Source organism: Actinia tenebrosa, unplaced genomic scaffold, assembly GCF_029948245.1.
Source record: "Actinia tenebrosa isolate PJP-AT-01 unplaced genomic scaffold, QUT_ActTen_1.0 PGA_scaffold11__36_contigs__length_13525064, whole genome shotgun sequence".
NCBI classification, from domain to species: Eukaryota; Metazoa; Cnidaria; class Anthozoa; order Actiniaria; family Actiniidae; genus Actinia; species Actinia tenebrosa.
Genome location: NW_028292571.1, coordinates 12,956,946 through 12,973,989, shown reverse-complemented (window position 1 = coordinate 12,973,989; position 17,044 = coordinate 12,956,946). Strand labels below are relative to the sequence as shown.

The following is a 17,044-nucleotide window of genomic DNA, read 5'->3' as shown; positions in this document are numbered from 1 at the left end:
TATTTCTAATCTTTGGTTTCAATTTTATTTATTTATTTATTTATTCATTTCTTGTTTGCTCGTTATGTTTTGTTTTTGCTTGGTGTTTTTATTTTTTGAAGATTCTATAATAATAATAATAATAATAATTTATTACTTATAACGCGCAAATTAGCATGTGTATATGATCAAATGCGCGTAAGAGTGAATATATGCATAAAAGTGAAATGAATGGGGTAGCAAGAAAACTTGCATGTGCGCACATTAAAAAAATCGATAAAACAAAACGATAAATCTTGAGAAACAGATATCGTATCTTTCTTTTAGCTTGTCCCATAATTGGTGGTGAAGTCTGCAGTATCCATGGTGATTGCCCTAATAATCCTCCAGACCCTTTATCTCCTTGTATCTGCCATACGGGATATCAATGGAATAGCTCTGCATCTTCCTGTGTTGACGTAAATGAGTGTACCGCTGGCTTGCATGACTGCGTTGCTCCCGCCATTTGCGTGAACACTGAAGGATCATATCGCTGTAAATGTCCTTCTTTGATTGGCTGGTCTTTGATTTGTGGTCGGTTTTGTAATGATACTGATGAATGCCAGTATACAGACGTGTGTGACATCCATGCTACTTGTCACAATTATCCAGGAGGATACAGGTAAAATCTCATGACTGTCACACACTCTAGCGTTACGCAAGGCGTTAATTTCTGTTGCTCAGAATTATTTTTTTCCAGTTAAGTAAAATAACGCTGTGTTTTTTAGTAGTCTCATTTACTCAAGGTTAGACTCATTTTAGGTTCAAAATATTCACAAATACCACAACAATAAAGTAAAGAATGCAAAACTTCAACAACACAAACACTTTGAATTTCCACTACCATCCGAAACGTCAGTACGTTTTTTCACTTTTTCATCTTTTCACGGTGTAAACTTTTACCCTCTTATGATATCATTACTGTTTCATTAGAAACACCGACGCAGCTCACACTAGTTTTTAGCTAGTTTTCTCATCCTATTATAACTGGAAGACATGGAGTTAAATATCAAGGCTATCCCTGAACAACAGAGTATTTGAAACTGAAATATTAGCCTCGATTTATTTATGAAATATTCAACAACGATATAAACAACAAATGACCTTAAATTTGTCGAGCTTGCATTCATCTGCACTTCGCTGATAATAAGCAATTATTGGATGAGGTTGAGCATGATATCGTAAATTATCAAGACCGAGTCTGTGTTATCTGCCGAAGCCGAAGGCTTCGGCAGATAACACAGCCGAGGTTTTGATAATTTACGATATCATGCGATAACCGAATTCAATAATTGCTTTATTATACATTTTGTATACTGGAAAAACATTAACATAAACATTAAATTATAGAGACATGAAATATGAACGCCATGATGTCGCGTGAAAAACGCAAAATTTTTATTTGAAAATATTTCAATAATTCTTCACAAAATATATGAAAATAAGTTAATAAAAATTTCTTAAATAATTGTTTTTGTACATAATACTGAAGATAAATACAAATTCTGAATAAAAACGTTATGTAAACTGAGAAATTTATAAGTTATGTAAGCCTAAAGGATACGACAACAACAACAAAAATGTCGCCGGAGTGAATGAAACCTATAATAATTCAGATGCCAAAGTGAATGGCCTTAAAAATCTTATTAAAGTATCAGAAGTAAACAAGAAATGACATTCTCGTAAAAAGGAAGCTAAGGAAAAAACAACTTTAGCTCTAGCTATTGAAAGTGACGTTACAATTCACAAAATTATAGTTTTTCGAAATTTCTGAGTGGGAGTTGCTAACACTAAATTCTCCCATCAAAAGTTCTTCTTGTGAAAGAGTAAATGTAGGCGTTAAGTTAAGAGTTTCACTACTTACAGCTATGCTAGTATCTACACTCGTAGAGTCAGTTCCAAGTGATGCAGCAGTGATGGTTTCTGACATTCTTCTTTTTGTGTTTATGTCTGTTTGACAGTAGCTCCTCAGGCTGCTCTCGCTTTTATGACCACTTACCGACATGATGTGGCGTGCTTCAAAACCAGCCCTATCCAGGATGGTTAGAGATGTAGCTCTAATAGAGTGATTGGTATACAGCTTTGAAAGTTTTGCTTCTTGAGAGATAACCTTCATTTTCTCTCCAAGCATCCGTTCACCAACTACCATGTTGTCATAACAAATCTCGTCAACACCAATTCTTGCGTTTTTCTTCGGTCTTTGGAACAAAAACTGGTTCTTTGGATTTAAGTGTTTAATATAAAGTTCTAACGAGGCAACAGGACAGTTCGGTCCGGGTTTTTCATACATAATTCCTCCTTCTAAACCGTCGTCGTCCTCTCTCCTGTTTTTTGTCAGCTCGTCGCCAGCTTTATACACATATCGAGATCCTTTGTCGTCTACGCTGAATGAGAAGTCTGAAATTTTTAACTCTCTGAGGTTTTGACGACCACGGCGGCAGAAAAACAGCATTATCTCAAAAAATACTTTGTTTTGCAGTGTTCTTGGGTCTTGTAAGCCAAAAACTCCACACTCATAGAGTTTTTTAAGATCATTTTCGAGGATTGGAGGTTTGTGTTGAATTTTGCCGAGTCCTTGTTTTTTAAGATCAACACACTGTGCTAGAAAAACTTTATTTGCCTCACCAGATTCTGGATCGTTTATGATGTCAGTTCCTTGGGTATTTTTGAAGTGTCTATTGAGTCCAAACCTTAAGCTGTGGAGAGAGCTTTTGGAATATAAATCGCCGTTGCTTTTTCTTGCTTCTGCGTAAAATGACTTCAACATTTCGGCTAACGATTTCTTCTCCTTTGGTTCTTGAAGTTTTTTCTCCTTTAGGTATTCGCTGAAGACTTTTACGCTCCCTTTTGTCGACCTTTTCGTATTTTTTGAATCTTTTTCTTCTAAGAGATTATTTATTTCTTCTTCGGAAAGCGAAGCAAAGCGTGAGGATGCCATCTCGATGGATAGATCTCAATGCCCTTGGCAAAGCTACCACAGCGTGACCTTGAATGAACTTGACATGATAAATGTATTATCTGTAGGAAAACCTACAGATAATACATTTATCATGTCGAGTTCACACGATATCAGGGATTGGCTGAGGGCTCTCGACCAATCAGAATTGAGGTACTTAGTAAAATGTATAATAATACAAGTTGGTGACATTTGGTTGATTTATTATGACTCGAGTTATGAAAATAAAATAAATAGTCATAAAAACACTTACATCAATTTATACTTAACGTTTTAGGAGTCAAAGTTTCTTACCTGAATTTCGGCTCGAAGTGCAGATTCTGGATCAAAACGCTACTTTTTTCGAGGTCGTTGTATAAGGGCTTTCCAACGAGTCGGTCTCATGTCTGGTTCAATGACTTGACTGAGAATAAGATAATGATTTCTCGAGTGTTCATAGAAATTTCACTGCCCAGGCGAGTTCATTCTATACCTTCAGTTTAGATATCAATTATACGGCTTATAGACTGTGTATTACTTGAAAATATTGGAGTTTTAGCGAGAGAACGAGGAGCTGCTGAAGAACGACAACAGGCGATTCACTAAGGATCTCAAGCGACCGCATTTGGAGCTGAGCTGAAGTGTCGTCTGCCGTCTGAGTTACTTCTACTGCTTTAGTAATCGTTTATGTATCTATCAGTAGTCCAAACGTGACTATTTCTTTGATCTTTTCCTCGTAAAATGGGAAATATTTTGCTCTCCCTACTACAGCTTCTTACTCAGTTCTTTGATATATTCATCTTGCATGCCATGGTGCAAACGTGCCATGTTTTCGCGCGCTTTTCACACTTTTCGTTTATGAATATTAATATATGTAAATATACAAAGTATGTATATTTCATATTTTTTTCTTATTCATTTTAAATGTATGCAATTCCAAATTCATTAGACTCGTGAATTTCGGCATAGGCCACTTGCTTTGGGAAATGATTACGAAAGATGAAGAAAATCTTTGATTTACAAAATATTTTATTTTACTTTTTTGTTCTTTCTTCACGGCTTTCTTTCTCACTTTTTTGTTTTCGGATTTTTTAAAATTCAGGTGCAACTGCATTCCAGGATGGAAGGGAAGCGGTGAACATCCTGTATGCACGGACAGCAATGAATGCACTGAGGGATCTCATAAATGTTCTGCGGGCTCAACATGCGTTAATACAGTCGGAAGCTACAACTGCATCTGCAACTCCGGCTACGAAAAAGTGTCCAAATTCCGGTGCGTGGACATAAATGAGTGCTCCCGCGGGATCCACGGCTGTGACCCGCAGGCAAGATGTATTAATACAATAGGAAGCTGGCGCTGCCAATGTAATGACGGCTGGTACCCAGTCCCTACGAACGCACGACTGCCAGTCTGTAAGGATTTAAATGAATGTGTTGATAAGCCAGGTACATGTCCCCAATCGTCCAGGTGCGTTAACACTGTGGGCTCATATCACTGTATATGCCTTAGTGGTTGGACGAATAATGGACCACACACATGCGTTGATGTTAATGAATGCACAAGGAATCCATGCCCATCCAACTCACGGTAAGTAAACGCTTGGGGATTGGCAGAACACTCGAAAAGTGTCGAGAAGCATTCCGCTACGCGTCGTGCTTGTTCTAACACTTCTCTCGTGTTCTGCCAACCCCCGCGTGCTTTATAACTGCACACAGCTTACGTGCGCGTTTTCTATTTCTTCAAAACTGGGTCTGTGAGCCAGCATATTCCTAGATCAGGAGCCCATTACTAGAAGCATCCATCTCCCATACTGGGTCTGTGAGTCAACATATTTCCAGATCAGGAACACATTACTAAGAGCGTCCATCTCCCATACTGGGTCTGTGAGCCAACATATTTCCAGAACAGGAACACATTACTAAGAGCGTCCATCTCCCATACTGAGCCTGTGAGCCCACAAATTTTCCATATATCAGGAACCATATTCTGTATTATGTATTCCATTACTGGATCATATATTCTTCGCTTGAGTCAATAAGCCAATTATATTTTTAGAATATATACACCTATTTCAAAAAACGTTGTCGGTTGGATACTGGCTGAATTCAGAAATCTGAGACCGATTAGAATTGTGGGGGACTGAGTGTTTTCTCGTTAAAAATTCAATATACATTCAGATGGTTTGCCAGCGCAGGTCATCGCTCAAAGTACTAGTTAGTATATCAAGATATTAACTTTTTGTGAGCTACTGATTAAAACCACAAAACAATTTACAGCTTACAACCTACAATTCCTTTCGGTCTCAGATTTCAGATCTCCGACCGACAATGTTTTTTGAAATAGGTGCATACTCAATCGCTATCTTTAATACTATTGTAGATGTGTGAACACTATGGGCTCGTACAAATGCTACTGTAACTCGGGATACGGCCCTCGTCCACCAGTCTCCGCCACCAGCTGCAGCGACATTAACGAATGTTCATCTGGTACCTACTCCTGCCCAGCTTACTCGCGTTGCGTGAACCTTATTGGTTCGTATAGGTGTGACTGCAATCGCTGTTACCATAGATACGGATCAGGCTGTAGAGGTAAGTCGGTTGCGTCCTGCTAATGCCTTCGGAACTCTATTCTTGAGGTAATGTTACGTCATAGCCGCCATGTTTGTTGACGATAACAAAGCATTCCTCATTAGATTCTCTTGTTAGATCAACCAACATGGCGGCTGTTTGTTTGGTATCCTATTCTTGGAGTGCATGTTACGTCATAGCCGCCATGTTGGTTACTATATAAAGCATTCCTCATTAGCTTCTCTTGTTAGATCAAACAACATGGATGCTGTTTCATTAGTATTCTCCTATTCTTGGGGTGCATGTTACGTATAGCCGCCATGTTGGTTATAAAGCATTCCTCATTAAGTTTCTCTTGTTAAATCAACCAAGATGGCGGCTGTTTCATTGTTATTTCATCTCAAGGGATTTTTTGGTGACATGGTTGCACTCCAAGAATATAGTATTTCCACCCACTTAAGTTGCGACCGAAACAATTTAGACCAGTACGTTTCGAATTCGAAGTTACCGCTGTGTTCCTTGATTACAGACTCATTTACACAGGGTTGTCTCGTATCAATGTTTAAATATATTCACAAATACCAACCTAGTACATAAAGTAAGAATGCACAATTTCAACAATACAAAGACTTTGAAATTCGACGGCCTTGACTGGAACACGTGAATATTCTTCACAAGATCGAAGCCATTAACACGGTGTAAATAAATCTGTAATCAAGAAAAACAGCTAGCGGTAATTTGGAAATCGAAACCGGTCTATTAGAACTTTGGACGACAAAACCCTGTCATGAAAAAAAGTTTTCGTTTTTCGTTTTTCCAAGCGAGTGACACCACTCTTAAAAGCTCTAAAAAGTTTTAAAACCCAGGCTCTGACAGATTAAGTTAACATGCCAGAAATGGCGGGAAATATCACCTGACTTGTCGATGATTTTTAAACTCTTTACAGCTGACTGTAGAGCAGAGACAAGAACCTATGGCTACTATACCACGGTTTATTATGCCTCCTACTATTCAACGAAGTGTGGATGGCATGGACTAAGCAGGTGTCGAAGATCGAGGTAATAATATGCATATGGTCCAACTACAATAGTCCTTACCGATACGGCGGCCATCTTGAATTCTATTGTTTTAATAAAGAAATGGGATGACGAAGGGGGCAACTATTAAAAAATTTATAGACTGCACAGCTGTCAGGATGTCTTTTTATGTGACTTTAAGCTTTTCAATGAGAAGCACATCTAAAAAGCAATTGAATTTGCTGGTAGTTGGAACGATATGCAACACTTCAAAATTTATAATTATTCGAAAAAGTAAACCCGCCACTTTGTACCCTCCATATCCCATAATTCAAGATGTCCGTTGTATCAATAAGGGTATAGGATAGGGTACATGTAACGTCACAGCCGCCATTTTGGTTGATTTTGACAAAAGATTAAATTTTAGAATCTTTTTCCGAACATGTCAACCAACATGGCGGTCACTTTTTTGCCCGTCTTTTCACATGGGAAAGGATGCAAGCACCAATAGGAATTATCTAGGTATGCAGTTCTTTCTCTCTTTCTCTCTTCTCTCTTTCTCTCTTTCTCTCCTTTTCTAAATGAAGCCAATCCTGAGTACATGAAATCAAGGAACACTGTGGTATTGCACTGATTCAAAAACAGTCTATTGCAACAGAGGCAACAAGCTTGAGCCGGGCTAAATTAGCCGTTTGCATGATGGCTTCATTTTTGAATCTCCGACCAAGATTCTTCACGAATTTTCTCTCTTACTTATTCAAATTTATAGTTTCTCATAAAAAAATTTGAAAAGAATTGGTATTCATGGTATTTCCCCCGTACGAAACAGACAAATTAAGCCTAAATTTATCAATTTATTACTCAATTCTACAGGCAACGTGGCCGTCAACAGCACAACATCGGATATCAGTTGGTCTACGTTGCTCAACGCGTTGGGGCGAGCTGTCCGTGTCGCTGAATAATAACTTTTTTTTCTGGCAGGCTACATGCACTAATGAAAAGCGTTTACGCATGCACACATTTCACCATTTTCTCCCTAGATACAAAGAGTTTGGGTGCTATTGACGACTTTTAAAACCCCAGGGTGGAACGGGAGGAGGAGCTCTGGGTACTAAAATGTTTTCAACTAATTCGTGTACACATACTATGTGCATGTGCAAACCCTTTTCTCTAGTGTCACGCTATGTTCACTGTTTTGCTTTCTTGTTATTGTGTAATTTTATTACGAAGGCTACTTGCCTATAAAACTGATTATATATAAAATAATCTGCTCAAAATCGAAAAATCATTGTCGGGTTCAAAAAAAGGTTATATCATCAAAGCTAAGACCGAAGGGGAGCATGGGAAGACAAACAACTATGCTAATTTATGATATGCAGCTTTCCCTTCCTGTGCACATTTAATGCATCATGGCTTTGGCATGTTGTTAATCTAGGTCAACCGACTTTGCTCTACTGTGCATTTTTACATGTCTTTATGCAAATATAATACACATTTCGGAGTACCCAAAATCCTTTTCGGTCTTAGCTTCGATGATATGACCTTCTCGAACCCGACTACGTTCTTTCAATGAGGTGTATTCATAAAAATATAGATTTGAATCGATTCTCCAATCAAATAACTATAGCTTTTATAATCAACGGCAAAATTCTATATCTTTTAGGCAAATAAACTAGCAATCATTTTGTAGTAATTCGGTACCGAATTAAAGGAAAAAGCCTTCATTCATGCATTATCCAATCAACATCAGTTAGTTTTGCCCTGTATATAGCTTAAATGATTTCTTGTTTTAGCTCTTTTAATGTTTGTGGGACCTCTTCGATTTGTACACGCGACGTACAGGATTTTTGGTTTTCAATAATCAAAGATTTAATAACTCAGACCCTTGTATATTTTTTTGATGTAAGGAAGCCAAAACACAAGAAAATATGCTCTGTTTGGAGTTTTCTCGGTAGATATGCCGCTCTATGAACAATGACGTCATTGTACTATCACTATCAAATGGTTCTTGAATGTTTAGATTTCATTATCAAGTTAGTGTATTTCATCATCTATACCATTGTCATCGTCAAAATCATCACCTTCATCATCGTGATTTAATTTTGGAGTACAATAGCACAAAAGGTGCTACTTACCTAAACACGCGTGCAAACGATTATGGCAGTAATAAAAGCTTTACAGGTTGCAAGATATATGGATCGTCAAATTTTTCCCCCTTAGTCGAACCTGCTCGATTTTGAGGTTAGACTTTGGGGAGTTTTTTTGGGAGAATTTTTGGGGAGTTGATGCTTCATTTAACAAATATCAATATACATCTCGGCTCGGGCGTAATGTATTTACATTTCAGACAAAGTGTCATTCCCTAGAGTATCATTTCTTTGTGTAACGGTTGCGCAAAAGAAGTCACATGAATATTGATACAACTCAAACAAATAATCTTATCCTCAAGGAAAACATTACGCCCAAGCCTAGGAGGTCTAAAGACCTCCTCGGCTCTGACGTAATGTTGTCCCATTTCAGACCACATGTCATTCCCTAGAGTATCATTTCTTGTTTAAGGTTTGCGCTCGGTTGCACACGAAAAGACACATAAATATGGATACAACTCAAACAAAGAATATTAATCTCAAGGGAATGACACGAAATGAAACATTACGCTCGAGAGTTACATAGCTAAGGAGGTCTATTGCTCAGTCCCTAGTTCAACAACGCCTATTCAACCAAAATCTCACAAAAATATTGACTTAATAAAACACTAACGACACAGATAATTATATTGCTGCTCTTTAATTAAGGGTTCAAAATCTCATTTACAATGCAATAAAAAATACATTGCATTTTGAAGTAAATTTAATAGATAAAAAAAAGTCCAGCATTTGTAATCTTGGATTAATCAGTTCTTTATGGAATGAGCTTTTATAATAAAGTAACACCTTTTTACACTTAACCACGCATTCTTTTACCATTAACATCAAGTACAATGTACATATTAGCCATTGAGGTTGAGGAAGACTGGGTCTAGCTGTCATTGCAGTGCATTGTGGGGCTATTTTAGGGCACGTATTTCCGAGATGGCGTCTATTTCATCCCCTAAAATAGCCATCAAGCTCCTCTATAGCCCGTATCACTTGGCAAATACTGCTTTTGATACTCTGACATTAACTACAGACCTATTTGCAAATCCATCAAAATATCAAAATGTAGGGAATCTAATATTTGGTCTACATCAATAGCATCTTTGCATTAACATGACAAGTGATGGCAGCCATGAGAGAATGCAAAAAAAAAAAAAAAAAATGAAATGTAATCTAATCTGGTTTACAGTAGAAAGACCTTAGTTTCCCAGGGGGAAAAGACTCATTTGCTGTGCCTCCTGTCATGGCTGCCTTCATGTGATGGTGCAGAGCCTCTATATTGAAATTACTACCAAGTATGCAGTCAAACTAATTTTTTCGTTTTCATAAAACCATTAAAGGGAGGCAAATGGGTTAATATAATACGATATTGACCCCCTTGTCTCATCTGCATGTCATACTGCTGGCACCCAATATTCTAGCCTGCGTGCAGCTGAACAAACTAACTGTTAAGAGAGAAAAGTCCCGCTGCACACAGGCTACCAATATTCCCTATTGCAGTACATTCTATAAATAATCAACTTCTAAACAAGGCCATACCTATTAGCCATTGATTAACAAAAAAGACTTGGTTGATATATGGCTTTTCAGTGCATTGTGGGATTGTTTAGGTGGATGAAAGAGGAGCCATCTTGGTAATATGTTCCCTACAACAATCCTACAGTGCACTGCAGTGCAAAATTGGTCCATATCTTTCCTCAATCTCGAAATGGTTGATAGAAATAAGTCTGGTAACAGATAGCAGTATTTACCAAATGATGAATAGGACTCGCAATATAACTCTAAGGACATGTATAATCTCTGTAATCTCTGAGGGGCAAAAGAATCTATTAAGCTGCTTTAATAATCAACTTATTCCTGGAATTAAGGATATTTTTAATACCGAAAATGTAAGGCAAATGTAGATACTGTACAATATTCCTGATTGAAAAAACGTTGTCGGGTTCAAAAAAGGTTATATCATCAAAGCTAAGACCGAAGGGGAGCATGGGAAGCCAAAGATTGTGTTAATTTCATGCGTATTGCAGTTTTCCCTTTCTGTGCACATTTTATGCATCATCTAGGTTGACCGACTTTGCTCTACTGTGCATTTTTACATGTCTATATGCAAATATAATACACATTTCAGAGTACCCACAATCCTTTTCGGTCTTAGCTTCGATGATATGACCTTCTCCAACCTGACTACGTTTTTTCAATTAGGTGTATACAATTCTAATAATAAGACCACAGGAACTTTGGTGTAGACAAGAATTTGCACAAGAATGTTTTAATTCTTTGTTTGCATGTTTAAGTAAAGAGAGATGTGATCAACATGGCCACTGCAATCTTGTTAAATCATTTGGTTTGCTTCACTGAGGTCATTGCCAAAATATTGGTGTACTCTAACAAAATATTTTTGGTACATTCTCTTGTTATCTACACCATCACGGCCACCATGTCTTTGTCATTTGAATCATTTAGTTTTCTACACTTTTTGGCATACTGTATACTAACCTCAGAAATCTTTTCATGTCATGAACATCAACATGGTTGCTCATCTTTGTTATGAGGATCATTCTGATTTTTTACACATTACGTCATCAACCTCCCAGTCTTTTGGACAACATTATCACAGGGTTTTCAACAGAAGCTGGGGGCGAATCTCGCTGGGTATTTTAAGTGAACTTGCTGCCTATTTTGATTAAAGTTCCCAAAAATTTAGGGGAAACGTCAGAAAGATTCAATCACTGATGCCCATTGATTACATTTTGCCACTTACTCAAGCTAGTATTGATAACCCTGTTATCAACACAAAAGCAAACAAAGAATTAAACAAGTGTTTTGAAACTGACTCACAAGTTATTTCAACACATATAATAAGCATGTGTGGGGGTGTGTGTGCATGTATTTACTTCTACTAAGTCAGGGGGGGTCACTATGACAATTTCCTTAGAAACTAAATCACAAGTTATTCAGTGTTCCCCATTAAATGTTATTTAATTCCCCCCCTGGGAAGTAGTTTAAGATAGAAAAGAATAATATTACCAACAAAGCAGGAATTCGGAATTGCTGATAGGAATCTATGCATTGCAACACTGTACTTTTTTTCTTTCTGTCCTCGTCTGTCGTAGGTGCTACATGAATGGTTTGTACATTATTACTAGGGTGGCTGCCGTCGGAGGTGGGGGAGTCATGGATCTGCTTTTGAGACACAATGTGGTAGATTTCTGCAAGAAATCAAAACAGGCATCAATATTTCTCTAAGAAAAAAACTATGTGATTACGATTAAGATGTATAAGTTATTGTATCCTAAGACACTTGCATTATGACATCATTTACTAGCACTACCAGAATCCCTTGAATCATTTTTTTTTTTCAGTTAATTAGCAGCAATAGACCTCCTCGGCTCTGACATAATGTTGTCCCATTTCAGACCATGTCATTCCAGAGAGCATCATTTCTTTGGTTAAGGTTTGCGCTCAGTTGCACATGAGAAAATGAATATGGATACAACTCAAACAAAGAATATTATTCTCAAGAGAATGAGACATGATCTGAAATGGGAAAACATTACGTCAGAGCCGAGGAGGTCTATTGTCTTACTACTCTCATGAGGGAATACAAATTTGAATAACAAAGAAACAAAGAAAATTTGCGAAGCATTTTGGTAGTGATATCAAAATGACTGCATCATGCAAACAGCCTATTTTACCCTACATGTAGACATTTCAAAGCCCTATTTAGGTCCTCCATTTTTAACCATCATTTTATTGGTCCAGGTGGTTTAACCCTTAGATTACTAAAAAGGCCAAATCAGGCCATTAAAAAATCTGCGGATTTTCCTGAGCTGGCCAAAACAGGCCAGAAATTATCATTATTTTCATCAGCCTGTGTTCACCCAAGAAAATACCCTAGAGTAACCCATTGTTCAGTTGTCATACTTGAGGTATTATTCAATCAAAATCCAGAAACTTCACACAAATGATTGTGACACAATTTTGGTCAACTTTCTGAATAGCTCTAGGAACACAAGCAGAATAATGAGGTTGGACCTTAGTAGTTAAAGGGTTAATATAGCGGGACACCTTAATGTTTGTATTTTGTTGTAATTTTGTTGTAAGCGGTTTGAAAAAAATGGAGTTAAAAATGCAGACATTTCTGTCCAAATATGAACCTTACTCAATACCAAAAAAAGAAAAAAAAATTTACCCACCAAATTTAAAACTAGATCTTAGCACTGGCTTTGCAAGAACTAATAATGGTTCTTTTCCTGAGGAGTCATCTTACCTGTTAATATGTTTTGAAAAGCTACTTCAACATTGGTTGAATCCAATGCAGACGTCTCTATGAAAGATAAGCCATTTTTTTCTAAACAGGAAAAAAATAATACAGCATGAACAAAAAAGCATAGATGACACACTTTATTGATTACTTCATTGTTAATTAGGGATGTTTACAGCTAATTCACATCACGCATGACTAGTATCTTTCATATTTCAATTGGACTTTTGGCTGCTTTGTCTGAAATTTCAAGTCTAGGGGCCAACAATGTGGTTGAAAAGTGTATTATTTTGGAAAGTATTTCATAATCATTTGTGATGTGGGTTCAAAACCTTTTTTTTCGACTGAAATTTTTTTGGAATATTGCTGTGAATTTGAACTTTCTTAGGAATTTAGTATGTTTTTTTAAAGGGAGTAAGTAAAGGGGGAAAAATAACAAGTTGTTTATTGTCAGGATTAAATTCAGTCGCAATAGGAAAACACTTTGCCCTCAGTCTTGAAAAGGGATCTCTGCCTAATGGCCTTGCTCTGTATGTTCAAAACCTCTGGCACAGTTTTTCCCTATATGGACCTCCTGGCCGGTAACATACTTATACCTGCAAATGCCTTGGCTTCATCCGTAGGTACAGCTCTTAAATGTCTCAAATCACTCTTGTTTCCAACCAACATGATCACAATGTTACTGTCGGCATGGTCTCGCAGTTCCTTTAACCATCTCTCGACGTTTTCATAAGTCAAGTGTTTAGCAATGTCGTAGACCAGCAATGCACCAACGGCTCCCCGATAATACCTGCAATAGAAGGTAAATTATTTTAATATATTTATAACCACATTGATATGCATGCTCTGATTGGTTGAGAACTGTGCTATATTGATTTAACGAACATGGCACTGGAAGTCAGCTTTGCAAAGAAGCGTAAGCAAAGCATACAAACTCTAGTCCAAGATGCAGACTCCAGGAATAGACCTCCTTGGCTCGGGCATAATGTTTTCCCATTTCAGACCATGCGTCATTCCCTTGAGAATGAGCTTATTTGTTTGAGTTGCATCCATATTCATGTGTCTACTCATGTGCAACTGAGTGCAACCACTGAACAAAAGAAATGATATTCTAGGGAATGACATGGTCTGAAATGGGACAACATTACGTCAGAACCGAGGAGGTCTATAGATTTCCTAGGCTTGGGCATAATTGTTTTCCATGAGGATAAGATTCTTCATTTGAGTTGTATCAATATTCATGTGACTTCTCTTGTACAACCATTAAACAAAGAAATGATACTCTAGGGAATGACACATGGTCTGAAATAGGAAAACATTACCCCCCAGCCAAGGAAGTCTATTGAACCCAGACCACAAGGATGAGAGGCAAGAGCACTACTGCTACCCCACCCATCTTTGTGAAACAAGAAAGAAGCAAGCAACTGATAACATTTATAAATCATCTCTGTTTAGTATTACTGATCAAGATGGGAAATTATTGGGGTTACATGTGAGAAACACTCTTGGGTTTAAATAAGGAAAGTCGCCTCCCAGTTAACCCAGTTGGTTAGCTCATTGGTCTCTTGTGTGGGAGGTCCTGGGCTCAAGCCTCTGCGGCCAGACTCACACTCAGAGTCTTAAAATAGCTGATTAGAAGGTGCTGCCTTCGCTGATAAAAATATCTGCAAATGGTTAGACCTTCACCGTGGCTTTGATGACCACACAAAATAGCTGTCCCATCTCAATTAGAGACGTTAAATATAGAGGGTCACAAATTTCTCAGTTGCGACTATCACATCATCCCTCTCTTAAAAAATATTATTATTATCATAATTCAATTTTTAAATCTCTCAAAACATGGCCCCAGCATAAACACTACACATTTATGTTGGCACATATCAAATCATTACTTAAACTGTCAAGTTTGAAAAGAATAATTTAAGTATTAAATCCTCCTTTAAGGCAATGACATACATATTGTCAAGATTACACACATACTTTGGCATAATTTAAAATCACCACTTCAAGAAGCAAGCAGATGTGTAGATGAAAACAAAAGCTAATTCAAATTTATGACAACCATAAGCATATAAGTAGTTATGAACAGTTATGATATTGATTGGATGTCAAAATAAATCTCTTTAAAAGTGGTTACTTTGAAAAAATATTTCAAATTGTTTTTTCAACCATATAAACAGTTTCAGTTATGGAAAATGTTAATCAAAGTTATATTGAACAAGTTTTAAAATGTTCGAGCTTTTTTGTGTTTGAATTTTTGGATGTAAAATCTGTATTAATGCTTAAATTGAACAATTCGTTAAGCCAGTAGGATAAGTAAAGCTTGAATGAACTTTCGAAATGAAAAAAAAAATGCATTTGTCATAGTTTATTCAGTGAATAACATCACATTTTAAAAAGTCCTTAGGGAAGTAATTATCATAAATATTATCATGACAAACCAAAAATAAAAATTCGCAGGAAAGATAGAATAATAGTAACAAATATTTATCGTTGATTTATGATTTGGTTAAAATTTATTTCATATTTTTCAAAAAGTAAAAATAAAACATTTCAAAGGAAACCTCGATTCTTTGAAACCCAAACAACTGTGATTACGAATGTAGATTTGACACTCGTATTACTAAAATAATAAATATTATGAAATATGAAATATGGGCTTATATGGGCTTTGATTTGGAGAATTAAATACTCTGATCTGCATGAAGTCTGAAGCAGGATGGGCAGCCATGTTTGATCTTGCATTCATTCATGCTACGACACAATCTTAGCAGGAAATATTGAAAATTTTAGTACTTACGCGCTTGTGATGGCTCTATATCGTTCCTGACCAGCTAAAAATGATAGAAAAAATATATAAATATCGTTAGAATTCATCATAAATTGAATAGCGACTCGTTCATGGTACGAATTTGTACAAAATATTTCAAACCAGCTCTGAATATTTATAAGTAGAAATTCGTAATTTTTTAAAGTGATTATGAATTTATGTTGAGGATATTTCAACAGTAGAATAGTTAGTAGTTTCTTGCTTGGCAGGAATAGATATTAAGCTAGAAACTTAATGATTTGTTTTCGAGAGGAACTTTAGGATGAATTCGTCTCGATCTCCTCCCACTGTTTTCAAACTACTCCTGAAATTCTGCAACTTCACTTCAAAATTGTTCCAACTTTGCCTTTCCAAATGACCTCTGATTTTTTACCACACATACCTGTATCCCATATCTGAGCTTTTATAGTTTTTCCGTCTACTTGGATGCTTCTTGTGGCAAATTCAACCCCAATGGTCGATTTTGACTCCAAGTTAAACTCATTCCTCGTAAATCGAGAGAGTAAATTTGATTTTCCAACTCCAGAATCACCAATAAGTACAACTATAAAGATAAAAACGTACAAAATCATATAAGCTAGGTATTCAGCAGAAAATAATAATCTCAGGAAGCTGGAGGATCTCATAGTTACCTTTGAAAAGATAGTCATATTCGTCGTCCTTCGTTCCCATGGTCGAAAGTATATGCTATAACAACCAAGTCCAAAGTCAAATTATTCAGTTTCAAAGCAAATTTCAATAAACCTCAACAAATGACAATATTTCTCAACCAGAATTCCTCAAATTCACAAAATCAACAGCAGGAACTTTAAGCTATGTAATTAAGGCTTCTGAAGTGAAATATTGAAGCAAAATATCTAAGGATGGTTCAGATATTTACCGGATTGTCAACGTAAATTTGTAGCGGAAGCTACGAAAAATGGCCGCCCTCTTGGCCAGACCTACAGTGCCAAATAAGGAAAATGACATCATTGCCTGGGAACGAGTCTCGTAGACAAAAATGACGTTGTCAAGGTATTTCCGGTTTAAAGTCTTCATTTTCTTTCATTTTTTTTGACATTTTTGAGTGTCTTATTAATACTGAAGCTTGATGAAATGATTTGATTTGAAGTAAAATTTAATCTATACTAGTAGCATTTGTCTTAAAGAGGTCTTTCTGTTTTCTTCCGCATTTTTTCATTTTTTTCTCGCGCGTGTGTTTGGATCGAAGCTTCATATCGAAACTGGATTATTGGAATATTTCTACTATTGAACTTTGTAAAGCTAGTAATTAATAGA

General features: G+C 36.7%; 3 protein-coding genes across 3 annotated transcripts in view; 1 reads left to right on the top strand and 2 right to left on the bottom strand.

Annotated features, from left to right (window-relative positions):
- The window catches only part of LOC116288173 (uncharacterized), a 28,185-nt gene extending 18,346 nt beyond the window's left edge, over positions 1–9,839 (top strand). Inside the window, exons 3-7 of the mRNA XM_031694925.2 lie at positions 307–640; positions 4,056–4,541; positions 5,334–5,542; positions 6,468–6,579; positions 7,411–9,839. Of these exons, the coding sequence (XP_031550785.2) occupies positions 307–640; positions 4,056–4,541; positions 5,334–5,542; positions 6,468–6,579; positions 7,411–7,495 (1,226 nt within the window). The 3' untranslated portion in view covers positions 7,496–9,839. The remainder of the gene's footprint in view (positions 1–306; positions 641–4,055; positions 4,542–5,333; positions 5,543–6,467; positions 6,580–7,410) is intronic.
- On the bottom strand, positions 1,513–3,139 carry LOC148912617 (uncharacterized protein KIAA1958-like). The gene has a single exon (XM_089027368.1). It carries the CDS (start codon positions 2,954–2,956, stop codon positions 1,736–1,738), a length of 1,221 nt encoding a protein of 406 aa, XP_088883494.1. The 5' UTR covers positions 2,957–3,139; the 3' UTR covers positions 1,513–1,735.
- LOC116288178 (ras-related protein Rab-11A) lies at positions 9,306–16,745 on the bottom strand. Its single transcript, XM_031694932.2, is given in 8 exon segments — positions 9,306–11,761; positions 11,763–11,881; positions 12,943–13,023; positions 13,533–13,726; positions 15,737–15,770; positions 16,149–16,310; positions 16,399–16,453; positions 16,647–16,745. Coding segments are annotated over 7 exon segments (657 nt in total). The 5' UTR covers positions 16,439–16,453; positions 16,647–16,745; the 3' UTR covers positions 9,306–11,734.
- Between the last annotated feature and the right edge of the window lie 299 nt (positions 16,746–17,044).

Excerpts from the sequence above, each read along its gene's own strand:
- LOC148912617 (XM_089027368.1), bottom strand. The coding sequence starts at position 2,956 with ATGGCATCCTCACGCTTTGCTTCGCTTTCCGAAGAAGAAATAAATAAT.